We start from the raw sequence: 24701 nt of genomic DNA on the forward strand, positions 1-24701 counted from the left end.
TAGGAATGGGCATCGCAACACAACGGTGGGTCACAATGACCCGAAGGTAGCACAAGGGGTAAGAATGGGCATCGCAACACGACGGCGGGTCACAATGACCCGAAGGTAGCTCCACCTAGTGTTAACTAGTGATATAACGTGATATACACACTTTGACAACGCAGACACTGCGGTGGGTCACAATGACCCGAAGGTAGCACAAGGGGTAGGAATAGGCATCGCAACACGACGGTGGGTCACAATGACCCGAAGGTAGCACAAGGGGTAGGAATAGGCATCGCAACACGACGGTGGGTCACAATGACCCGAAGGTAGCACAAGGGGTAGGAATAGGCATCGCAACACGACGGTGGGTCACAATGACCCGAAGGTAGCACAAGGGGTAGGAATAGGCATCGCAACACGACGGTGGGTCACAATGACCCGAAGGTAGCACAAGGGGTAGGAATGGGCATCGCAACACGACGGTGGGTCACAATGACCCGAAGGTAGCACAAGGGGTAGGAATGGGCATCGCAACACGACGGTGGGTCACAATGACCCGAAGGTAGCACAAGGGGTAGGAATAGGCATCGCAACACGACGGCGGGTCACAATGACCCGAAGTTAGCACAAGGGGTAGGAATGGGCATCGCAACACGACGGTAGGTCACAATGACCCGAAGGTAGCACAAGGGGTAAGAATGGGCATCGCAACACGACGGTGGGTCACAATGACCCGAAGGTAGCACAAGGGGTAAGAATGGGCATCGCAACACGACGGTGGGTCACAATGACCCGAAGGTAGCACAAGGGGTAGGAATGGGCATCGCAACACGACGGTGGGTCACAATGACCCGAAGGTAGCACAAGGGGTAGGAATAGGCATCGCAACACGACGGCGGGTCACAATGACCCGAAGTTAGCACAAGGGGTAGGAATGGGCATCGCAACACGACGGTAGGTCACAATGACCCGAAGGTAGCACAAGGGGTAAGAATGGGCATCGCAACACGACGGTGGGTCACAATGACCCGAAGGTAGCACAAGGGGTAAGAATGGGCATCGCAACACGACGGTGGGTCACAATGACCCGAAGGTAGCACAAGGGTTAAGAACACCCCTCTTTATCCCATTCTACATTCCTCCCGATGCCTCTCTCTATGTTTTTGGATAGGGAGTGTGAGAGAGAGGAAGAAGAGAAGAACAACTGGGAGAAAAGCAGGGCAGCAGCAAAGAAACAGTTCCAATCAGATCACTTGGCCCTATGAGAGCAAAAAGCCTTTAAAGGTAAGTCTCTAAAACATGACTTGCAGGAGGTTCAGATGACAAGGAATTAATTATGTTAGGCATTTGTTTAAAAACGCGTAATCCAGATTTGAGGTTATAATGTAACCCTGACAGATCTTTGAAATCTTGTGTCATTACAAAAACATATTTGTGACTGGCAATCGGAGTTCCAATGTTGTCAAAGTTTAATCATGCTAATTATATGCAAACTTTATGAAGCCTATCCTAAGAAAACCAAAAATATTATTATATTTATCACATTCTCAATGATTTCTCTGCATGCATGACTCTGGCCAGTGCCTTATACTGGCTTCATAACATCATAACAGATGTAAACCACAACCATACCACTGTAAATAGTCACTTTTTATGAAAAAGGAAAACTTTGTATAATTGTGCAATGGATAGGTTTGTTACTAAACATTAGGAGACAGGGGAGCAGTTCTTCATCCTGCATGTTCTCTTTTAATGTCTTTACTTACAGAACTTACAGTCGAAATAAGTTAAGTTGCAATAACCATACAAACATAGAAAACTGAATATTTTCTGTTCTTACATAAATGGCGGTTTCTTTGTTATCTCATTCCATATCCCACACTTTTCTTGTATATCATGTAACATGTGTATCCTTGGAAAGCTCACTAGAAGCCATTGAGTTGGACCAGAGACAGTGAACAACATCAGAGAGCTGTCTTCTGGACAGTATTGCAAATGTATCACAAACCTGGTCTGTATTTACAGATGGATTTGTATGAATCTAACTTTAAAGTCGCAGGACAGCCTATAGTCAATAATTTTTTGTGTTTGTCACAATTTTAAAAGAATTGCTTCATTACAAAACACAAAGTTCGTAATTGGACATGTAACTGACTGAAACTTGTATAATAATTGCTGTCAATTTGTATTTGATGAATTTTAAAGCACATAAGCAATTCTAAACAATTTAGAATATTTAAGATAATCAAAGCATTCCTGAACATGGTCTTTTGATTCATCAAAGTCCTTAACCAAAATCCTTCCCAAAACAGACATATAGCTTCATCACATGAAACCCATCACACGTAGTCCCACACAAGCTCACAGGAGGCCACCCCCCATGTTTCTGTGACTGCTACATGAAGCGAAAACAATCAGTAGATTTAGCTCAGAGACAAGCGACTTGTTTACAGACGAAACGGGGTGCAGGGAGTCTGATGTGCTCTTCTGATCTCGGTCAAGACGTGGAGATAGATGGGCTGGAATTCCCCTGGCTGTTCTCATGAGGCCCCCTGTGAGAGGGAGCAAGGGAAGGAGGATAAGAGGGTCAGGAATCACTGGCAGCAAAGCCAAGACTTTGAGCAAGCATTTCTTTTAGAGGGGGGGTCACCAACTCCCCATTTGAAAACTACAGAAAAACCTTCTCACCTCCAAGTTGAGCTTATGTTGTATTTGTGGGAGCCTGTCTCCAAGCTCCCACGTAACTTTGTTCTTGGTGCAGGACCTCCTCCCCAGCCTGCAGCCATGGTCCTCCTGCTTGTGTCTGTCACTGTGCTGCACCTGGTCACACTGGCTATGCTCTTCACCGCCATTCTGGAGAAGGTAAGACAGACAGGCTACTGCTAGTCTGACAGAGACAGAATGGGCTCTCTGTGCCACAGCTCTCCCTATCTTGATTGGAATGTGCTCTCATCTTTATAGACTTAGAAGCACAGGGTTGGAATGAGAATGGTCTCTGTCTTGGGGGGACTTGCTTGAGCTTCATCTGTTGGGATGAGGAATGACAGAATGAAAGAATCAATTCCTCCAAATTAGTTTAATATATCAACATAGTATACCAGCCCTAAATTATGTGATCTAATCTTACCAGAATCCGGATCTTTGAGAACAAAGATCTGTGTCTGTGTCTCTGTCTCTGTCTTTCCCTCTTTCACAAACTCTCTCTCTCTCTCTCTCTCTCTCTCTCTCTCTCTCTCTCTCTCTCTCTCTCTCTCTCTCTCTCTCTCTCTCTCTTTCTCTCTTTCTCTCTTTCTCTCTCTCTCTCTCTCTCTCTCTCTCTCTCTCTCTCTCTCTCTCTCTCTCTCTCTCTCTCTCTCTCTCTCTCCCTCTCCCTCTCCCTCCCTCCCTCCCTCCCTCCCTCCCTCCCTCTCCCTCCCTCTCCCTCTCCCTCTCCCTCTCCCTCTCCCTCTCCCTCTCCCTCTCCCTCTCCCTCCCTCTCTCTCTCTCTCTCCCTCTCTCTCTCTCTCTTTATCTCCCTCTCCCTCTCTCTCTCTCTCTCTCTCTCTCTCTCTCTCTCTCTCTCTCTCTCTCTCTCTCTCTCTCTCTCTCTCTCTCTCCTTAGTCATGGTGGGTTTTAGCTGATGCTGAAATCACAAACCTGTGGTACAACTGCTATCATGACAATTCAACAGGAAACTGGTTGTGTGTTGCCAACATCGAAAATGGTATGAATGTCGGCATCCATGTATTGATGTGGATCAAACTTGACTCATCATATTACATTTAATAAACTAAATACTCCCAGTGTGTGTGGGGGTGGTCTTTGTGTCCTGACCTGCCTGGCCTGCTCCCCCAGACTGGTTGCAGTCTGTCCAGGCCCTGATGGTCCTCACCGTGGTCTTCTCCTCCGTCTCCTTCCTGGTGTTCCTGGGACAGCTCTTCACCATGTCCACTGGAGGTCTCTTCTACTTCACTGGGCTTTGCCAGATCTGTGCAGGTAGTCACCCCAACTGAGCTTTTCATCTTACCAGAAACACACACTTTTATTCAGCTGCCTAGATTTAGGTAACATTGTGGTGATTTAAGTCCTTCTTTGCTTTTGTTTTTGGCTTCTCAGGGTTGACAGACTTTGCTGCTTGTCTCATCTTCACGTTCCACCGCAAGGAGGTCCTGGACGAGGCCCGGGAGTCCAGCACCTCTCACTTTGGTTACTGCTTCATCCTGTCCTGGCTCTCCATGCCTCTGCTGGTTGTTAGCGGTGTTCTGTACATCCACCTGCGCAAGAAGCAGTGAAAGAACGAAGGAGGAGGAAATAAAGAGGGGAAATGAGAAGGGAATGAAGGAACCCAGAAAAAGGATCATGTTTCCAGCGTCTTTTGAACTTTGTTATTTGCTGTATCTGTAATGAGGAACAATGGAGTGGAAATGGATGGTAGGAAAATGATTTGTCCAGATGGAATACAAAAGTTTTGGATGTACGTTTTCTAAGAGCTTGTGTTAGGGCACAAAGCCCACTTCATATTGTACTGTGGAACACATCCTTTCACTCACACCTATCGCTTTCTTAAAATGTGACATCATGTTATATAACAGGTGAAAGTGATGCCATAAAAACATCCTGCCTCGAGATACAAAAAATGCTGCAGGGAATCACTTCTGAATTTAACAAATGTTTGTGTTGAAGCCACTGAAGCAGATCACATTGCCCATTAAACTCAGAAGGGTGTGCTGCTAGGTTGCTTTCAAGAGACACTCCCGTTATGGGAGTCATTGTGAGTCAAGAATACCTTTGTCCTAAAATGCCTTCCAAGCATAACTCACTCTAAAATCACGATGTATATGATCAAGTTACACTATCCTCATTTGATATTCAACAAGTTACTCCATACCATCTGACATAACAAGACACACCAGATGAATCTATGAATCTATCACTGCAACTGTGCATGAGGTAATTCTGGGGAATGATGGTTGATAGACTGGAAACTTCAAGAATACCTACTCTACACCATGAAGTGAGCCCTACACAGCCATAGCCAATGGCTCTCAGAGAGGTGTTTAAATCTTTGCTGGAGGAGTGGACAGAGGAGATTGACATATGAGGGAGAAAGACACAGGTTAAGAACAGCCACTCATGGTATGGGGAGAGGCTGTCAATGGGTCACAGCAGGGTTGTACTGGGACAGGAAGCACTTATCAGCCAGTCAGTCAGCTTCCTGCTCCACTGCTGTGGCTGGCAGATCAGGCCAGACCGGTCGGAGCAGAGCAGTCTCAGGAGTCAGAGGAGGAGAGCCCTTTCATAGCCAGATAATGGGCACGGTGAAGACAAAAATGTTATACTGGGGAACGCCTTGAACGCATCCCAATACGCAGAGGTTGTAAATCACACATTTGGAATGATAGCTTCTGAATGGCTCTGGTTAACAGTTGCGTACATGCTTTGGAGATGCTGTGTGGGATGTCCTAGAGACCACAGAGTCCTGGAGCCCTCCAGCTCTGACGGACTGACAGGACCTGTCAGCAGCAGAGCTCTCTGAACCAGAAATCAAAATGAAGAAAAGAGGAGGGCTTTGGTTAGGAGGGGGAGGGGAAAGATGAGAGATTTTTCACTCAAAGGTGAGACTATCTGCCACATACAAGGGTATGAAGTCTGACAGCTGAGGTGAGTTGTATTTTTCTGTCGTGTAGTCTCTGTCTACTACAGTCAAATAGTTTTGTAAAAAAGTGATAAAGTGACTATTCTAAAGCTCTCAACTCAGCTATTTGTGTGCTTATGTCAACATGGGACTTGAAACTTGTTTGAGAAAGGCTGGGAACTCTGAAAGTAATTCGGCACCATGAATACTGTTTTTTTTCACAGACGAACTAAACCGCAAACTGAAAATGAATATATCTGATGGATCTAGACCCTGTCTTTCCCTGAGATCCAAGGCAAAGAACAGCTTGATGTTTTACTGGATATCTCTCATTTGAACACATTCAGAATTTACTGATGGAACCTTTGACAGCCGCCACTGATGACAGAACACCAGTGTAAATGTTTTCATGAAGTGGCCTATGGCTGTGTGGTCTACATGCAACTGGTAGGTGGGTGGTGGAACTTCCCCTGAGGTCAATAGAGAAGACTTGCCTGGGGCATCCAGCCAGCCAACCAGCCAGAGAAACTTATCATTCAACCAAACGGACTGGAAGTCAGTCGGACAGACAGAAAGACAGACAAACAGACATCTGGACAGACAGACTTCTTAAGCTCCAGCCATGTCTAACTCCCATGAGCAGAGTTTGAACGAGAATGTGGTGTTCCTGCCTATGTCTGAGTCCAGCCCGGAGTTTCTCCACTGTGAGCGGGAGCGATACGCCCTGGAGACCCTGCTGAGCTTGGGGCCTGGAGCCTTCAACACCAGGCTGGGCCAGGAGAGTCTGGCCCCCTTCCTCTCCCCAGAGGAGGTTAATCAGATCAGCGGATGGGCCAAGAACTACCACATCAGCCAGCTACAGCTGGAGAACGGGGAGGAGGAGGAGGATGAGGAGGATGAGGAGGAGGGCTCGGGGCTCCAGGGCTTCTCTGGCCGCTACTTCCCCACCTGCTCTGACACCCCGGCCCCCTCTCTGGTGTTGGGCTGGCCTGAGAGGATGTCCTGGGTGGGAGTGGATAGTGCCACGGTCTACACCAACCCCCCGGCCGAGGGCCAGCCCAACATCAGGGAAGTCATCAGGAGGCTGCTGCAAGGAGCCACCAAGGTACCGCTGAATCCAAACAAGAGAAGTGACTGTGTTGTTTGCTGTCTTTGGATGACCTTGTTGTTCTGTTTGATTTAGTTTGTAAGGAACTATAATGGTCTACACATATGATTGTATTTGTTCAGGGTGAAATGATCCTCTTTCTGTCCATCATGTTTTAATTCTGAAGCTGTTCGCTCCTCAGGTGATTGCCATAGTGACAGACAGACTGTCAGACAATGCTGTGATTGGTGACCTGCACTGCCAGGCCTCTCGGGGAGTTCCTGTTTACCTCATCCTGAACCAGAGGTCCATCCAGGAGAACTTCACATCCCACAGGCTGGCACATCCCGTGAGGATCCATGTCATCAGCCTACTGTCTACTAGTCTGTTTATTACATACAGTTACGACGGGCAAAGTGATTGTCATGCTGTATGTTGATCGTAGACAGCGAGGACACATTTGCTGAGAGCTTAATATAACATGCATTGGCCATGACATTCTTCAAGGAAAGCTATAGTGTCTTTAAGAGACACACCTAGACAGATAGGTGTCAGTCGGCAAGAATAGTTTGAGCATGCTTCAGTGGTAAGGAATGTGACCAGAATGAAGTGACACTTTTAACATGGTAGCTGAACAGGTTGTTCAACATTCAATGTCATATTTGTGTACGTGTGTGTGTGCATGTGTGTGTGTGTTTGTGTGAGAGGGAGATAGAGAAAGAGAGAGAACACATTTGTGGTTTAAATCGAACAATGAATCTTCACATCAAAGAAAGGACAGGGTTTCATCCTCCATTCCCTGTGTAGAACATCCAGGTGCGCGTCCTGGGAGGAAAGACCTACTGCACCCGGGAGGGGAAGATGGTGGTGGGGGAGATGAAAAACAACTTCCTCCTGGTGGATCTGGAGACGGTGGTACAAGGAAGCTATAGGTAAAGGACACCAATCGGTCCATCAGGGAGATCTGTGTGGTGCAGATTCCTAATCCCAGATCAGAGGGCTGGATTGGAGCCCCAATGTTATTCAATCCTGTCTAGCGGAGAGACGATTCCTAGTTACTATTCGTACTAGACCATTCGGCGATCCATAGGATAGACTACACTTAGAAACAACGTGTCTGCCATCCATCGAACAAAAACAAAATCCGTGTCTGTGCCCTCTAGTATGACCTGGAGTGACGCCCACCTGCATCGTCAGCTGGTGACGGTTCTGAGTGGTCAAGTGGTTGAGTCCTTTGACCAGGAGTTCCGGATCCTCTTCGCTGCCTCTCTCCCCATCCCGGACAGCTGGAAGGTTGCCAAGCACCCCATGGACGTTACATTCCACTCAGGTGACGCGGATGAAAGCAGCTGTGGTCAACACAGTGTGGTTATGACAAGCCTTTGGGCTTTTAATGATCGCTAAATATATCATATTAGACTGCTTGACTGTCACAGCATTTTGGTTAGACAGAGAAGTAACAACAGACCTCTCTTCTCCTCACCACTCAGAGAAGTCTGATCTGGGCCAGTCAAGGCACCTTCCCATGGAGCCCCTCTCAACCCCCGAACCCAGCCTGCCCCCAAACTCCCCACTGGACTGGGAGGCCATGGGGGTCATTCAGAGACACATGCCCGAATCACGTGTCAATCTGCATGGTCCGTCCATGACCCCAGAGGAACCACTGCTGTTCAGTCCACATGAGAGAAAGACTTTGTTAATGAAAGAGTCTAATCGCCAGGAAACAACATTTCTGGAGGAGGAAAGGTATGTAGAACGACAGGAAGCTTCATAGAACTGATGTTCTATACCTTCAGAGGTAGAGAGATCATGCCAGGAGGTGTTTCAGTTCTTTTGTCAAGGAAAAGGTAAAGATTGACTCAATGAAACTAGTGCAAACTTTATGTTGAAAAAGTGGGACAAAAACTCTCTGTGCCTTATCACTCTCATGTGTTGAATAGCTGAATCCCATGAGACAGAATCAGTTTCTGTGTAGTGTGCATCGGTGTGCAAACACACTCAAATTCTCCTTCTTCCTATGTCATAGAACATGTCTCAATCCCAACTTTGTGAAGAGGAATCAACAAGACAATCTGCTAAGTTTAAAGTTAGTATGTCAGAAGCACATGTTATTTTATTTAATCATGTAAGCGCTTATAACATTCTGAACAGTAGAATTAGCTGCTTCTCTCTCCACCATATCGTGTGGTAACTGCTTCTGGTGTCTGCTTATCTGACAGAAACACCAGGCGCTCTGAGACAGACTTTCAGACCTTCACTGAGAAGGAGTTCCAACACAGGTAAATGGACACTATAAATGACCATGATAATACCGCTGTGGTCACATTTCACTTTAAATGTACTTTCAGCATATTATTCCCTGCTTCTCATGGGTCATAGACAAGGTACTTGTACAGTGCTAAGCAAAGAATGTGAGAACTTCATATTGACAAATGTCAATAACAGAGCAGTCAGAAAAATATCCCGTCTACTACTGTCTAGTGCATACTGAAGCCCTCGTAAAAGGGCTAGGCAAATACATTTGATTTGATTATACTTTAGGGTTTGTTCCAAATGATTTGCTTTCTCTGCTTTAAGGGTGCAGACAGACACAAGCTACTCCAGACTACGCTCCTGGCAGAGGAGCTGTGAGTCCGGGGAAGAGCGGCTAATTCAGCCACGTCACGACAACACAGACGAGAGCTCCAGACGAGAGACCCCGGTCCTCTCCCATCAGAGATGGCATCAACCAAACAGGAGGCAGGACATTTTGGAGGAGGAGTCAAAAACAGCTCAAGGCCAATCAGAATCGAGCTCATGGACGCACAGTCCATCCTCGACTAAGGTGAGAACCACGTTTTATGAATGTATGCAGACTGTCAAGGTTAAAACAGGAGGGAGACAGATGGCTGAGCGGTGAGGGAATCGGGCTATTAATCAGAAGGTTGCCGGTTCGATTCCCGGCCGTGCGAAATGACTTTGTGTCCTTGGGCAAGGCACTTCACCCTACTTGCCTCGGGGGAATGTCCCTGTACTTACTGTAAGTCGCTCTGGATAAGAGCGTCTGCTAAATGAATAAATGTAAATGTAAAACAGAGAGCTCAGGTCTGCCTATCATGTGATGTTGTTCACTGTTAGGCACAATCAAACACAATTGTTGTCCGATGATGATGTGAGGAATTCCCACGTAACTGATTGAACTCATTCCCACTTTAATCAAATTGTTACAAATGTATTATGTACATTTAGAACCATTTGGTTTCAGTTGAATTATTTAAACCAATTACATGTAAATTAGTCTCATAATCAAAATAGGGTCAGAAAAGAACCTTTTGGAATGCAGGTGAGAGAAATTGTACTCTACAGTAGCTTTACTTACCCTGTTATTGGCTGGTTGGACATTTCTTCCACTTGTCCAATACTCCACGTGTTCACAAGTGCATTTGGGATCTTCCTAAAGTGTCTGATCGATAGGAAGCATGAGGAGAGTGTCACTATTGTCTGTCCTTCCCTCTTCCAGAAGCCTCTGATACTGAGGGTGCCTGAGCGTGAAAGCTTCAGCTCCCTGAGTGACATCATGAGAAGACTGCAGCCTCGACAGAGCTCCTCAGGGCTCATGACCAGGGTGTCTAAGAGCACGGTGTCAGAGCTCAGCCGCTCCATGATGGATCTGAGATCGGAGAACACTGACACAAGTCTACAGAGGGACCCCACAGCACCAACATTACAAGCCAATGTAAGCAAGAGGGTTTCTGTGTGTCTTTGTGTGGGTGTGCAATTGCATATCCTCCTGACCCACTAATGTCACTGATATCTTTGTCTATTTGTGGCAGTACTTTGATCCTTTCCGAGTGACCCCAGCCCTCGCCCTGATGAAGAAGAGGAACGATGACCTCAAAGCTGTGATGCTTCGACAACCCAAGACGTTCCTGCCCCCCTCTAGACCTCGGAGCAGCAGCTTTGGACTGCAGATGGACTGGAGAAGGCCACAAACTGACAGGGAGAGAGGGAGGGAGGAGACTAAGTGACACCAGGACCTTAACCCTCCTAGACATGGAGTCAGTGGAGAGAATGTGGCAGACCACGGCAGCTGGAGAAGAGGCTCCACAGAACACAGGGTCCCATCTGCTGGATGTGCTTCTACTGTACTGTTCTCACTGCGTCTTGTATTGCAGAGTAATAAAAGGTTTCTACTACCTCTGTTGAAGTTTACCATATATTACCTCAACAATTTCACTGTTCCAGGTTACAACGGTTTTAAAAGAACTTGGAGCAAAGTGCTAATGTTATAAAAAAACAAACATAAAGTCTGTTTTATGTGTGAGTGAAAATTCTTAAAAGGTTTTTTAAAAGATAAGAACATATCTACTGATCAGTCACATGTGTGTTATACATCTCTGGTGAAGTATTTAGAGTGTGATTTGTTGTGACAAAGGGCTTTCCAATCTCATTAAATTACATTTATATTTTCTATTGGATTTTGGATGTAATATACTGGAATGTAATACAGTCTAGTATAGCTAAAAAAGCTAATCATGTCAGCTACGTTGCTTTATTGACAAGCTAGAACATTACTTTTTGTGACTTTTCCCAAGAAAATTCTACACTAAAAAATGTGTTGGTTTAGTAAGCAAGACTCCCCATAACAGGCTCTATGTAGGACACACCTTTTTTAATAATAAAAAAAAAAATTCAATGTGTTTATTGGGCTTGCCTACTTAAACATATATAATCATATCCGAAATGTAAGAGACATTATGCTATTTTCATATCGGCCTCTAGATGGAAGCAATTACTTTTCTGACTACAGAATCTAGAACCTAGAAGAAGACTACCATGTTACACGTGTGTGGGCTGTGACGACAAATTAAACTAGCGAGCCTTACGGCCAAAGACAGTTGTTACAAATACATTTATTGAGCTTTATCTTAGTGGTTATTTTACTCAATAAACAACTGCTATCACACAACCGCCATCAAGATGGTTCGTGCTCAAAGGTGAGTACATTCATGTAGCAGTAGTATTGCTGGTGGTATAGGTCGATAACAATGTTGTCAACTAGCTGTGTAGTCTGAAGTTTCAGATGTTATGTTATAGCTATATAGCTAGCATAGCTAAATTGTGACTCTCCTATATGCCACATAGAACAAAACGATTTAAATTGCCCCAAAAGACGGAGCAGTATCATGCTGATGACCCTGAAGCATACAAGGATATGCCTGTCCCAGACAAGGTAGGTAGCCTACATTACAATGCTTGCATCACTCTGCCTCATTCGACTGTATCTTATTTGGCAGCTGTGATCGATGATGTAGTCGTCACATTGAATCAGATTGGAATGAAACCCGCTTCTCTTTTTCTCACCAGAAATCATCCCAGTACACAAAAGACAAGATTGATGAGTTCCACGATGAGAAAATATCGGTGAGTCTGTGTACACACTCTCTTTTTCAGAATTATTCTTATCGAGGCACCATTAGTTGTCGGCGCCAGTAGATTGCAGATCAAAGTCACATTTAAGACTAGGTCTAAATGAGGCATGGCTTTTAATAAAAGATGGGACGCTTGTGTGTTGCAGAAACTCCTGGCACGTGGGGTAAAGATGGACAGCGACGATGAAGATATCGACGAAGAGGTGAGTCACACTATATTCCCTAAGTTGACCTTACTCTACAATCGGATGTACAGTCTTGTAAAAACCCTGTGATTTTCCATCCCAGAGAGGCAGGGAATGAAGACTCTTAATATCAGAAATATTGGGTGTTTGACTTGTGTTCCTCCTGTAGGAGGAAGTGATGGCACTGGACATTTCTGATTCTGAGGAGGAGGAAGAGGGTGATATGGAGAGTGATCTCGAGGGGAAGAAGCATGATGGTAAACAACCTGTCTGTAATTCTGTGTCTTTTGATGTTGTGTGTGTCCCACATTGACCTAGCATGTGGGCATGTGTCTTCTCTGACCTAGATCTCCCGAACGAACAGGCCTGGGGAAACAGGAAGAAGATGTTCTATGACTCTGACTATGTGGCTGCCAGTAAGTACTATGCTAGCTGTATATGATGATAACTCACAGATCACAACAGGCTATTGCACAAATAAAACCTTACTTGGAGAAGATGCTTTTCTTCGGGCTGTGCTAAAGATATAACCACATTTGTGTCACGGTAGAGGGGAAGACTCAGGAGCAGGTGGAAGCTGAAGATGCGGAGGAGGAGGAAGAAGCAAAGAACATTCAGAAACGTTTGGCTGCCAACCTCAGTGAGGAGGACTATGACCTGAACATCCTTCAGGTATTCACCGTTTACTGTAACTGTAGCCTAGTTGGGCTGTCTCCTGCAAGACAGTGTTTTTGCATAAGGCAAACGATATTGGCCCTGGAATCCTTTGGCTATTATGTTTTGCATGGTTGTGTAGGAGTTTGCTGTGGAGGAGAAGGAGTTGGATCAGAGTGTGGACAAGGAGAGGATTGTGAAAGACCTGAAGCAAATGTCCCAGAAGGAGAAGATGAAACTGCTGAAGAAGGAATCACCTGAATTTTTGGAGCTCATCCAGGATTTTAAAGCTAAGGTGAAAATCTGTAACAACTCTAAATAAGGCAGAATAGGTCATGAACTCAAGATGTAACTATTGTGAAATGTTGGAGTACTCGAAAAAGTAACCAATGTGATTGTGACAATCATCTGAAGTATGTGGAGAGCTGAGTGGATTCATCTGGTGAACGGGCACAGTTCCACGCATCCCCTTAGAGTTCTGCTACTGCTTCAGGGAAAGGTCAAGAGTTTCACTTGGGACAGGGCCACTCAGCATGTAAATGTGTGTTGCAGTTATCAGAGTTGAAGGAGGAACTGCAGCCTCTTCTGGAGATGGTCAAAGATGGACACATCCCAGCCGGAAAGGTGGGACCCTCTCCACTGCACTCAGCTTCCATTCTGCCTGCTAAATCAACTATTCTCCCAAATGGACTCTGTTCCAGCTCATTTATTTTTAACTCATTGTTATCTTCTCTTAAAGGGTGCCAACTACATCAAGACCAAACAGCAGCTCTATTTAAAGTAAGGTTAAATCCTAAGACAAGCATAGTGTAGACAAGCATCGTGTAGACCTGCTCATCAGTCTGGATTGTTGACTAAAAACTGACTTCTCCTCTCCACAGTTACTGCACGAACATCAGTTTCTACCTGGTCCTGAAAGCAAAGAGAATTCCTGCACACAACCACCCGGTGATTGAGAGATTGGTGACGTACAGAAACGTGAGTCTACCTTCGCTTCCAGGTCATGCACCGCTCTTAGTATGTGGTCGGAGCCGCGACTCCCCCAGTCCTCCTCAAGCCCAGTTACCAACGAGCGTTTGGGCATCCGTCCCGCTGTGGTAGTTACCTAGGGGTGTTTTTGTCCTACCTCCTCCAGCTAATCAACGATCTGGGCTCTGCTGACGCCCGCCTGGCTCCCCAGCTCCGCCTGCTGCTGGCTAGACACCAGAAGGAGAAGCCTGCTAGAAAACCAACGAGCGGCAAGGACGCAGAGAAGATCAAGGTAGGAACTGTAACCGGCATGGTGAGCCACGTTGCGTGGTCTAGAGACGACGCAGTAAGCCAGTGAGAACGGCTACCTATATCTGGGTATGGGGAAAAGTCGTCTGCAAACCAAACAATGACCCATCACAGGAACGAATCGACGTGTTACACCCCATGGGCACGTTAGCCCTGACTGCGTGTGTCTTGTGTTGACGTGTGGCAGGTGCCTGAAGAGGCTGGCCCCGAGGCGTCTGAGGAGTCGGACTCAGACCTGGATGAAGAGGCGGCGCTGCTCTTCTACAGGGGGGTGGAGCAGAAGCTCGAGCTGAAGAGGAAGGGCAAGGACCAGCAGGTGGAGGAGAGGTGAGCGGAGTGTGTTTATCATTCATACACAGGTGATGCCGGGTGGGGTCCGTTGATTCCCTGTGTTTTGTTCTCCCTCTCAAAAAAAGGCCAGGAGAAAGAAAACAAAGTGCACATTTGCGATATGCTGCGACCCCGTACGCTGTTGTTGTGGACCGACCAGCTGTATGAGAGCTGTGGAGCCGCTGGTCGCAGCTGCAGATTGAGGAGGAGTTTGAGATTAAGCCCCCCCCCCCTCTCTGTTTTCTCAATGCAGATTGGAGGAAGGTGAAGAAGAGGTGGAGGCAGATGCAGATGCAAAGAGAGGAATTACCTATCAGGTGAGGTGTCTATGACAAGGGGTTTCATACACAAGAATGAAGGCGGCATCTGTCATTTATTGGTAATCATATATATTTAATGGCAGGGTTGCTCATGTACAGCATTCATTTATTCACGCAGCCCACATTCACATAATACAACCGGTGTTACCACGATAACTTGCGCTAACGGAACAAGGACTTTCTCTTAATACATAACATCATGATCTGTGCACTATATTTCTCTGCAGCGCATCAGATTTGTCTCATGTGTGCCGTGTCAAGAGTATTATCCCATCTGGAACCATTAGTCTGATTGTGTCATCTGCCAATTCCACAGATGGCTAAGAACAAAGGGCTTACGCCAAAGAGGAGGAAGATCGACCGCAATCCCAGAGTCAAACACAGAGAGAAGTTCAGGAGAGCCAAGATCCGCAGAAAGGGGCAGGTTTGTACCAAGCCTGAAAACAGGATACTACATCATTGCACCGATCGACCGCCAAGTGGAGAAACCTGCACCATATAATGAATACTAAATGGATTGCTGGGAGTTCCAATCCTTGCAACGGAAACCTTAATCAAACACATTTCTGTTTCCAGGTCCGTGAAGTCCGTCGGGAGGAGCACAGATACAGCGGAGAGTTGTCCGGTATTCGTGCTGGAGTTAAGAAAAGTATCAAACTCAAGTAGCCAAGCTCTTCTAATGGACGGTACATACTTGTATGTACGTTGTGTATGTAAGCTGTCTTTTTAACAACTGTAGCAACCTAAGTGGATATTTATAGTTGAGGATTATGGTGTGGTAGGTTCAGCTACTGTAATGTTACCATAACAGAGTACTATTAAGATTGTATCTTTCACAGACGCTGCTTTGGACTGGTCAAATTATCCATGTCACTGTTTAATAAAACTCAAGATGCTTAATGATCGGCTGGGACTGTAGGTCTGTACGTATCAATTCAAATCAGCACTTGGCAAGCACTGAGTTATGATTACAAGCCAGGAATCTTTCCTATGGGTTGTTACATGATCATTGTAGAATTTCCCCCTAAACCCACATGCATGAACACAGACATAAATGAACCGTACTAGACTAGCAAGCCACAGAGCCTTTACATTCTTACGTTTTCGTCATCCCAGTTAGTCTGTTGATGGAGTCTTAGTTAAGCCTTGGTTGGTCATACTACACTGCATTTTTGCTTGATATCATCGATAAATAATTTTACATGACTACAATTTGGCTATAACAGACCAATCACCCCTCCCCCCACACGCAACCATTTGAGATTAAACTTTACATTCCCTCCAGACTAAATGTAAGGGGGCATTCTCGGTATGAAAAGAAGCCCATCAGCCTTTCTGGTTGATGAACCGGCCGTGTGCTGTGGTCAAGTTGCTGACGATCATCTCCTCGATCTCCACCTCCTGGCTCACGTCTTCATCAGAAAGCACCAGCTCGGCCTGGGTGTCCTGGGTCACCACCACCACGTAGCCCCGCCTGGTGTCCAGAACGTTGGCCACCACAGCCTGGTGCCGGTAGAGGTCCAGGGCCCGTCTAGCCCGGTCCAGCAGGATGGACGGGTCCGTCTCCAGTTTAAAGGAAGTCACAAATGCCTGTGGAGCCCAGTCCTTCACCAGAGGAGACAGCATTTTGGGCACCATCTTCATACTGATCTATTGGGAGAGCTACTGTGTTAAGATGGCCATTCATACTACATTTAAGTAAACTTGATTCACGTCCTTGTCTCCTTTTGGTGAACACCTCAAGAGGCATTGGCCACTGGATCTAGTTTCCCATGTTGTAAGGGTTGTGCTGGGTTAGAATGACAAGTCATTGACAACTGAGGACTGCTCTATACTACTAAAACCGAATGGTGAAAACAGTGTGTGAATAGGCACTGACGAACAGCAGGGGAGGGCACGTGTAACCCCCCGCAGCATGTGAAGGGGTTCCTCACCTGGAGAGGCCCATTGGAAGACTGGATCTTATGTTCCGGCATCTCAGACGCTGGGATGTAGAAGTCGGACACGGCTGCAGCCAAATAAAACATGGCCTTGGAGCCTACAAACAAACGAAGAGCACATGGTTGACTCCCACAACACACAACACTGCATCCTCATATAACCTGACCCCCACTGCCCTTGGTGGTGGTACCTATGGTGCTGAGAGCCTGAGCAGCAGCTTTGAGGAGGTGCAGGTACTCCGACAGAGTGCTGAACTCGATGGGCAGAAGAAGCCCTGCCTCCTTCACTGCCTGGTAGCGCTTCAAGACATTGGCGATATTGGGGAGAGCTTGCTGGTTGATCATCACCTGACCACCCGGGTCAGAGCCGCTCTCTAACTGCAGGGAGTCCAGCAGGTTGACTCCTGCGTAGAGGCGTGTGTAGGGATACAGAGAGCGGTGTCTGTGCAAGAATATCACAGCGTAGCCAGAGTCCAGGAAGTACTCTGCGGACGAGGCCCCACGCCGACCGCTGCTGAAGTTGTCCAGGAAACGAACTGTGCGAGACTCCAGGGGAACCTTGGTGCCCCCCGAGGTGATCAGTACCACCCGTCGCCCCGCGGCCCCGTGTTGGGCAGCAAACGCACCCATCTGCCCTCTGACCTCCTCCACATGGGAGGGAACAGCAAACTCGACTGCCAGCTTCCCTTCTGCATTTGGGGTTGTGGGGTCTGCCATACCTAGTGATGCAGTTGAGAGATGGGACAATGAATGACTAAATAGGACACACACAGCAGGCATGTTGAAATGTACATCATTACAGTCCACTGCTTTGAAACTGGGTGAAAGTGGATAGAGGCAAACTGATACATTCTTAAGAGAGGTCACCAGGAGTTAATGCGACTGGCAGTTTGTTTACTCTGCTTACCCTGACGTTCCTGGAGGGAAAGATTTTAAGTAACCGCTCACTAGAGGCCTCTAATAAATAGCCTACATTTGTAGATTTCCAGGGTGTCTGGTAAGACGTGTAAAAAAAATGACAACTGTAGTTGTAGCTCTTTGAAAATGACAAGGGATCATGGTGGTAGAAGACTCGGTGGGACTCCACTTCAGCCGTAGGTTTACGGTATGTTTAATATAATGTATATGGTCCACTAAATCTATATCTACAAAACGATACTAATAAGTGTACAAATTCTTATTGAACTTCTAAAAGCACACCGTGTTTCTTACTTCGGAGAGGTAATGTGAGGCTTCAGGTAGGCGAGCTTGTCAAGTTCAGCAGCAGATGTTTCAGTAGCCTGAGTCACAAAGTTTTGGACGCAGGGTATTGCCTAAACTAACTGACCCCTCACAGCCGTAGGCCTATTTGACCTTCAGGTTTAATCGGAGCAAGAGCAATCTCCACCCACCAGGTAACAGCCAGCTGTCCCTGAGTTTCAGAAAACGTTATGTCCCCCTTCACTGAAACATCTCTTCCTGTGTCTGACTTTTTCTCCGACTATTTTATAAATACCAAACCTTTATGGTTGGATGTCGCCGCCTAGTGCCATGGAGGCATACTCAAAAGACATGCAAAGGTAAAACTAATTCGGATCTTGCAAAATGCAGTGATGGAAATTGAAAATATAGCATGTTTAAATACATGTATTTTTGTATTACGTTTACTCTAATGTTAACTATTACTATGGTAACTATTCAATTATTATTACTTTTTTGAAGATTAATATTAATTAAATAATGTGGTAGCATTATTGTTTGGTGTTAAATAAGTTGTATCAATGTCAGCGGCAACAGAAATTTTTCTTTTGACAGAGACATTTCTAAAAACACCCATTTCATTATTTATCGAGATGACAACATGGGACTAGTTTCTGTGGTTGCTGGTATCCTCTCGTTTTGTACTGAAAGTAGTTCCGGCCGCTTTGGTGTAGTTGAAGTCCCGGATGTGGTTCTTTGAAAATTCTTTGGTGAATCGAATCTCCACACTAAATTGAATCTTTGATTTAAATCTCGACTCACTTCTTTTGGTGCACCCCATACAGCATGGATTGCAGAGAGCTGCCTGTTCATCTGCTATACAACTGCCACTCAGCACCTCAATCAATGCTGTTAATAGGGTTACATTTGTTCATATGCAAATAGTTCAAATTAATAATTCTAGGCTGCTCTCCCACACACTATAAATATAAAAGTGCAAAGAATAGACACATTCCACTTAATCTAGGTTAATAGGAGCTGAAGGAGTGTGAACAAATGATACATATATATAATGACTAATTAGTTAAAACATATTCTAATAATAACACCATGAATCATATTCACACTCTAAACATTCACATAATCACATTCTAAACTACAACCACAAAAAGCTTTTTTTTTTTTTTTTTACTGCTTTATCAAACATTAATAGACTGAGAGAGAAAAAAGTAGTGATGGGACATCGATTGATTGACAGACAGGGTGGCAGTCCAGGTGTTGAAAGTGTGGTGTCCCGCTGTGGTCTGGGATGTTTTGTATGTTGTGACTTTACTTGAGCTGCTCCCATAAACTGGTACGATGCCAACGGCAATGATCTGAAAACTACAACGTAAAATGATGATTCAAACATGTGAGTCATATCAGTAATTCAGTACATTCAATTCACCAAAAAGATTCTTTAGCAAAACGCACAGCTGTAGTCGGGCATATCGAGAGAAAGGCGAACGGGGAAACGCGGAGAACCCGAAGAGGGACGCAACGGGCACACCGGTTTGGGTACAACGGGTCTTACCTTGCTAGGGCAAACGCCAAGAGCATAGCCTACTCACCTAAGGGACTTTCGTCTGGAAGAAAAGGTGGAAGGGGAGGGGGCAACTATCTAAAAACTGATCTGGACTAAGACAACGACCTGCCATACCCAATATAACTGTAAGTGTGAGCTCTTACATTAGCTAGCTTTGAACACGGGAATGGAAGTTGAACTGAGGCCCATGAAATGGACGACTTTCATGGGGAAGTGGGCAGCACTGAAGTTCTGGGGATCTAGTTCACTGCTCAGGCCTTGACAGTTCGCTTTGCTGGGACGGACACGGGGCATATGGGGACATATTCGTAGCTTCTGTAGTCGTCAGCTCGCTTATTTTAGCTAACAGTTTGTGTTGATGTGGCCTATTATCTATTTAGGCTTGGTCGTAAAACATTTACTATCTCACCATAGACATAACTCTTGAACTTGACAGCTTGCTTGGTTCCAGTACTGAAAACAGAGGAACTTTGACAGCTAGCTTTCGTAGCATGCTAGCTAGGTAGCTAGTTAGCTAGCTAGCCCTTTTCGCTGGCTTGAAAGCTGCTGTCTGTAGATGGCATTACCTTGCTTTACCCAGCGTATTATACTAATCTTAATGTTGGCCGTTTATGGATTTGGATGAGTTCAAATGGTAGCTTTTCAAACTGTTTACTGCTTGTATTTGAGCAATTTATCTAGCCTCTAACGCGTTATTCAAAAGATAGCCTAGACCAACATAAGGTTGTGTCCAGCATGAGTCAGTGGAGCCCCGTCTGTCTGACTGTCTGCTTGACTGTGCAAGCCTGTGTGTGTCAGATGAGATGGTAAATTTGGTCTGGAACTCTCGACTGCGTTCAGCTGTTGGAATGTGTTTGGTTGTCTGTCAATTAAACTCGCTCGCTAGCTAATGTTGTCAGACATTGCGGTATATTTGCAGAAATTAATGTCAGTGGACATTCATGTCAAATAATGATAGAAACTATTAGCCACTTTTACAGATGGCAGTGGCACAGTGACATGTTTGTATAATGAAAGACTATTACTGTGAATAGTCGTGACAGTATCTGACACATTTATTACACATGCAAATGAGACATTTTCATCAGGGAATATTTTTCACACTCATCCATGCCATCACAAAGATATTTGTTCTTTTCTGGATCTATTGGATAGAGATACTACATTTTGATGTGCGGACGCATGCTGACACCACAACATAATTTGTCTCCTGGTAATCCAACTGCACAAGAAAACTGATTGAACGTACATTTCTTATCATCTTGTTGCTCACTGATTGCCTGCCAGGACCCTTGTTTGTAACATACTTAGGTTTGGTGTCATATGATGGCCCAGGTATAGTTTTATCCATGTTCCATCCAAGTACATTTTAATGTAATACCCTAGTTGTAAGGAATGTTGTCCAGATTAGAGGTTTGTGCACAGTGGCAGTATAGGTTCACAAAGAGATGTATGTCAGAAAGTACAATACTTAATTTGACCCCCTTTGCATTGGCATCTTCAACAGGCTTAAATCTGGGTCTATTTCCCATCTCTTGAATGCCAGTGTATCTTTCATCTCAGTCAGAAACAACCACAGGTTAGACCAGGTGAACATCTATTCCAGACATACACTGTGTGCCTCTGCCATCCTGAACCTACTGTAGAAGGTTTATTCTTAGTAGATGAGTTAAGCCTGTGTTCTGCATAATCTCATTACAATCTTGTTTGATTTATTTATTGCTCACAAATGATCCTGCACATTTCCCCTGAAACCTAGTCTGTGTTTTTAAGTACAGTATTTATGTAGGAGTAGACTAAGTGGTGATTAGACTTTGTCGTCATCACTTTGTGTCTTTTCTGAATTCTGTCTCTCTGACGGTTCTGAGGACTTCCCCTCGAGGACTGCAAATCCTCAGGTCTTCTGTCATTCCATCACTTGTTAGGCCAGACAAGACATCCCTTAAGTTCAACACGGCAAACTCTACGTCTCAAAACCAACCCATGAGTAGATGGACAAAATACACAGTTGAGACAGTTGTGCCCTCTCATTAGGTATTTCCATACTGTATTCAAGCAGGCACATATTCATACTGATACACAAAACATACTGAAACCATATGTAAATTAGGTATTTATATCACCTAGTATTTATACCGCATAGTTTGATTTCGTTTACGTCATAACCATTTGGATAAAAGCGTCTGCTACATGACTAAATGTAACCACTTGCTGAGGCCATGCACTGTACATTTAGGCTTTGAATGAGTGTGTGTGGTGTGAATGTGTGAAAGGGAGGGAGTGTGTGTGTGTGTGTGAGAGAGACAGAGTGGGAGGGTTGAAGAGTGGTGGTGATGCTTCTGTGTGGCGTGCAGGTGAGTTTGGGTGAGAAAGTGTGTGGTCGGACCACGTGTGCCTGTAGTGTCGCCTACTTCCTCCTTCTACAAGCATCATGAGGCCCATCGTCCTCTTAGATGACTTCCATATTAGGGACCTCTTGTGTCCGTCTAAGACCTGCATGGTTTTGTAGGTGGTTGTTCTGTTCTGCAGCTGACTGATGAGATTTCAGGGAACATTTCGAAAGCTGTGCTGAACAGTACTGGCACATGGGGCAGTTTCGTTGAATGGACATAATGAAACAGCAGCAAAAGCCATAGGAGGTAATCTCCCCAAACCTTTTCTTTTTGTATTTCCCAGACTTTCACAGCATTTCATTAGCCTCGCGTTCTTGAATTTCTTGGCCGATGGCAAAAAATAGAATTATTGGACTAATAACATGGTATTAGAGGAGAGTGAGAGAGAGTGAGAGAGAAAGAGAGAGAGAGCGAGAGAGAGAAGGGGTGTGGGTAGGGATGCTGAACCCAGGGAGAAACTGCTGCTGTCTCACCTTTCTTTGAGCAGCTGCATTTGGAATTCAGATGTGGCTCTGCCTAGCCTGAGATCCTCTTTAATGTCTCTCCGCTTGTTAGAGTGATTATTCAAATGGTTGCGCGTGAGACACAGTTTACCAGACCACCGCCCTCCCCCTGCCTTGCTCTGCCATGTGTCTGGACACGGCTCAACAGGTCACTGTCACCCGCTCTCTAAGAGACGCACGCACATGCACTCGAGGGGGTGGGGGCCATTAGAAACCTTCTATCCTCTCTTCTTCTCTTTCATCTCTTCTCCTCTTCTTGTCTTCTTTTTCAGCCTAAAACTAGAGCCTCGTGCATCCTGCGGTGCTTCCGTTTGGTGCAGCCTTGGCTGTGAAATCCTCTTGATTTATATTAGTGTAGTTCAGTTATTGTCTACCCTGTATGATACTTTTTTCTTTTCTTCAATCCGGCCTTCAACGTCACCACAAACCTGCACACAGCCACAGACGAGGCCTAGACCTAGTCTCTGTCGGTCAATAAGCTGTCCCCAAGTTCTCCTCAGTCGGAGGCTTCTGCTGGAGAGCAGAGCACGTCCTGCGACGGGACTTGGGCTAGACGATCGTCTGAGACGGCCCGGGTCTGAAATCTTCCGCTTGTTCTGTTGTAATCCGGTGGGGAGTCATCGTCTCCTGGAAGACGTTCTTGGGAGATGGGAGCAGCTCCGTCTTCATTAGCAACGCCGCACATCGGCGGAATGCAGATGAGCTTCGAAGCCATTCATCTTCTGGAAATGCCTCCCCGATTCCTATTCCAATCCTGTTTGCTGTCACATTGTGTGAGCCCACTTCTCCGTGTTAAAGGACTCTCTTTATAGGAGAGATCAGAGGGGGATAATTGCACTTAAGTGAACCTCATTTAGTGGAGATCGACATTGGCGTTGCATTTTAGGGGGATCGGTGCTTTCCTTGGACAGATTTTAATTAGTTTCTGCTTTTTTTGTTTTCCCCCCCCTTCATACTTTGGCTGTTCGCAACATCAAACGTAGGCAGTAATTAAAGTTGAAAACTAGAAGCACATTATTTTAGAAATGATTGAAAATAAAGGATTCTCAAGGTGCTGTGAGGTGAAAGCTATCCAGGCCTTCTACTGAGGGACCAAGCCCCCAGGCTTGGAGGGAGATGATTTAGCAGCCATGTTGTTCCAGCCACATATTTGGAGTTTTGCTCAGCTGGGTGCTTTAATCTATTTTTGCTGTAAATTAATGAATTTTTAAAGAGCCCCATGCTGTATAGGACTGGATGTGGAGATGCAGCGCTGGTTCCGAGTTTTCAAATGCACCCCCTCCTCTCTCATCCTTTTCAGAGGCGAGAGAGAAGGAGGGAGGGAGGGAGAGAGAGATACCAAAGGACCACGCTTTCATTTTTTATTCATCTACAGTAGCCAAACACTGCCTGGCATACTGAATCCCAGTCTTTCACTTTCCTCTCTCTCTCTGTGTGTGTGTGTGTCTTTCGAGCCGTCAAAATCTAAATCAATCACGGACAAGGATCACTGAACCTGTGGAGTTGAACTCATCTGGTTATTGCTCTGATGTACATTTGTACCAAAGTGTTTCATCCAACCATGATCTGAACATCTACTTCAACTGTAGGGAGCTAGACCTCCTCAGATTAGACTATGATCTAGCTTTTAACTCGCCGTACAGTTGACGTGTTTTAATAATAGAACTGTAACACTACTAGTCTACACATTATAGTGCGTCATATGCAGTAGTGCCTTTACTAAATACCTTAAAGGATTCATGAATCATACTTGAATAAGAAGTTACTTAGACCTACTGCGTATTGTATCCTACCCGGCCCCATGTCCTTGACACTGGAGGCCGTTTTAAGAAGAGGTCTTTTCCTCCTTGTCTCATTGGTGGGGTTATGCTCAGTAGAATCCAGTGATATATGATTGAGGCTCTACGGAGGCAAGTGAGCTGTGTGCTGGGAATGGATTTCGCTAAGCTTACACAGCTTAAGTGATGATAATGGGGCTCTCATCATACTATTTAGCATCCATTTTAATTACAGTGGCTAGCTTATGCACTGTCGGCGAATGCTAATTTCACCTCCAAGTGAGGGAGCTTAATAACCTTCTGAAGATGGTCAGTGACTTTTAAGGAGGAGGATATCTCAGCCGCCTCCCCCACACACACAAAACAAAGTTACGAGTTCTCTTGTTACAGACTGAATATGTATGTAGGCCTCTTACATAAACCTTCAACCTAGCTGCGATCAAATTGGTTTTGTGCCA

General features: G+C 45.5%; 5 protein-coding genes across 7 annotated transcripts in view; 4 read left to right on the forward strand and 1 right to left on the reverse strand.

Moving 5' to 3' along the window:
- Positions 1-2769: 2769 nt before the first annotated feature.
- On the forward strand, positions 2770-4257 carry LOC134009160 (epithelial membrane protein 3-like). The gene is made up of 3 exons (XM_062449097.1): positions 2770-2847; positions 3832-3961; positions 4082-4257. Exons 1-3 carry the CDS (start codon positions 2770-2772, stop codon positions 4255-4257), a joined length of 384 nt encoding a protein of 127 aa, XP_062305081.1.
- Positions 4258-4270: 13 nt separating this feature from the next.
- fam83e (family with sequence similarity 83 member E) lies at positions 4271-11137 on the forward strand. The gene is made up of 11 exons (XM_062460582.1): positions 4271-5626; positions 5825-6705; positions 6890-7036; positions 7495-7619; positions 7851-8017; positions 8178-8433; positions 8714-8773; positions 8907-8966; positions 9265-9511; positions 10187-10402; positions 10500-11137. The coding sequence occupies exons 2-11, from the start codon at positions 6223-6225 to the stop codon at positions 10692-10694; spliced, it is 1956 nt and encodes a 651-aa protein (XP_062316566.1). The 5' UTR covers positions 4271-5626; positions 5825-6222; the 3' UTR covers positions 10695-11137.
- Positions 11138-11485: 348 nt separating this feature from the next.
- utp3 (UTP3 small subunit processome component) lies at positions 11486-15772 on the forward strand. Its single transcript, XM_062460583.1, has 16 exons — positions 11486-11663; positions 11812-11899; positions 12034-12090; positions 12245-12301; positions 12453-12540; positions 12631-12699; positions 12834-12955; positions 13080-13232; positions 13490-13561; positions 13677-13717; positions 13819-13915; positions 14073-14198; positions 14403-14542; positions 14799-14862; positions 15182-15289; positions 15442-15772. Exons 1-16 carry the CDS (start codon positions 11647-11649, stop codon positions 15529-15531), a joined length of 1389 nt encoding a protein of 462 aa, XP_062316567.1. The 5' UTR covers positions 11486-11646; the 3' UTR covers positions 15532-15772.
- Positions 15709-18298, reverse strand: ppcs (phosphopantothenoylcysteine synthetase). 2 transcript variants are annotated; one of them, XM_062460585.1, is made up of 4 exons: positions 18197-18298; positions 16997-17524; positions 16800-16903; positions 15709-16515 (listed from the first exon to the last, which is right to left on the reverse strand). In XM_062460585.1, exons 2-4 carry the CDS (start codon positions 17520-17522, stop codon positions 16192-16194), a joined length of 954 nt encoding a protein of 317 aa, XP_062316569.1. In that variant the 5' UTR covers positions 17523-17524; positions 18197-18298; the 3' UTR covers positions 15709-16191. The 2 variants fall into 2 exon arrangements, with proteins under 2 accessions (XP_062316569.1, XP_062316568.1); XM_062460584.1 differs by having other exon boundaries at positions 18018-18286.
- Positions 18299-19449: 1151 nt separating this feature from the next.
- foxj3 (forkhead box J3) overlaps positions 19450-24701 on the forward strand; it is a 68043-nt gene continuing 62791 nt past the window's right edge. For both annotated transcript variants that reach the window (XM_062460587.1, XM_062460588.1), the window contains exon 1: positions 19450-19694. The gene's annotated coding sequence lies outside the window, so the exon portion shown is untranslated. The remainder of the gene's footprint in view (positions 19695-24701) is intronic.

Source organism: Osmerus eperlanus, chromosome 1, assembly GCF_963692335.1.
Source record: "Osmerus eperlanus chromosome 1, fOsmEpe2.1, whole genome shotgun sequence".
Lineage (NCBI taxonomy): Eukaryota > Metazoa > Chordata > Actinopteri > Osmeriformes > Osmeridae > Osmerus > Osmerus eperlanus.

Coding starts and splice junctions, on each gene's coding strand:
- utp3 (XM_062460583.1), top strand. Junction 12,541..12,630: donor CGAGGGGAAGAAGCATGATG/GTAAACAACCTG, acceptor TCTCTGACCTAG/ATCTCCCGAACGAACAGGCC. Junction 13,233..13,489: donor TCCAGGATTTTAAAGCTAAG/GTGAAAATCTGT, acceptor TGTGTGTTGCAG/TTATCAGAGTTGAAGGAGGA.
- LOC134009160 (XM_062449097.1), top strand. CDS start 2,770: ATGGTCCTCCTGCTTGTGTCTGTCACTGTGCTGCACCTGGTCACACTG. Junction 2,848..3,831: donor TCACCGCCATTCTGGAGAAG/GTAAGACAGACA, acceptor GACTGGTTGCAG/TCTGTCCAGGCCCTGATGGT. Junction 3,962..4,081: donor GCTTTGCCAGATCTGTGCAG/GTAGTCACCCCA, acceptor TTGGCTTCTCAG/GGTTGACAGACTTTGCTGCT.
- fam83e (XM_062460582.1), top strand. CDS start 6,223: ATGTCTAACTCCCATGAGCAGAGTTTGAACGAGAATGTGGTGTTCCTG. Junction 6,706..6,889: donor TGCTGCAAGGAGCCACCAAG/GTACCGCTGAAT, acceptor TTCGCTCCTCAG/GTGATTGCCATAGTGACAGA. Junction 7,037..7,494: donor CCCACAGGCTGGCACATCCC/GTGAGGATCCAT, acceptor TTCCCTGTGTAG/AACATCCAGGTGCGCGTCCT.
- ppcs (XM_062460585.1), bottom strand. CDS start 17,522: ATGGCAGACCCCACAACCCCAAATGCAGAAGGGAAGCTGGCAGTCGAG. Junction 16,904..16,996: donor TCAGGCTCTCAGCACCATAG/GTACCACCACCA, acceptor GTTTGTTTGTAG/GCTCCAAGGCCATGTTTTAT. Junction 16,516..16,799: donor CTTCCAATGGGCCTCTCCAG/GTGAGGAACCCC, acceptor CTCTCCCAATAG/ATCAGTATGAAGATGGTGCC.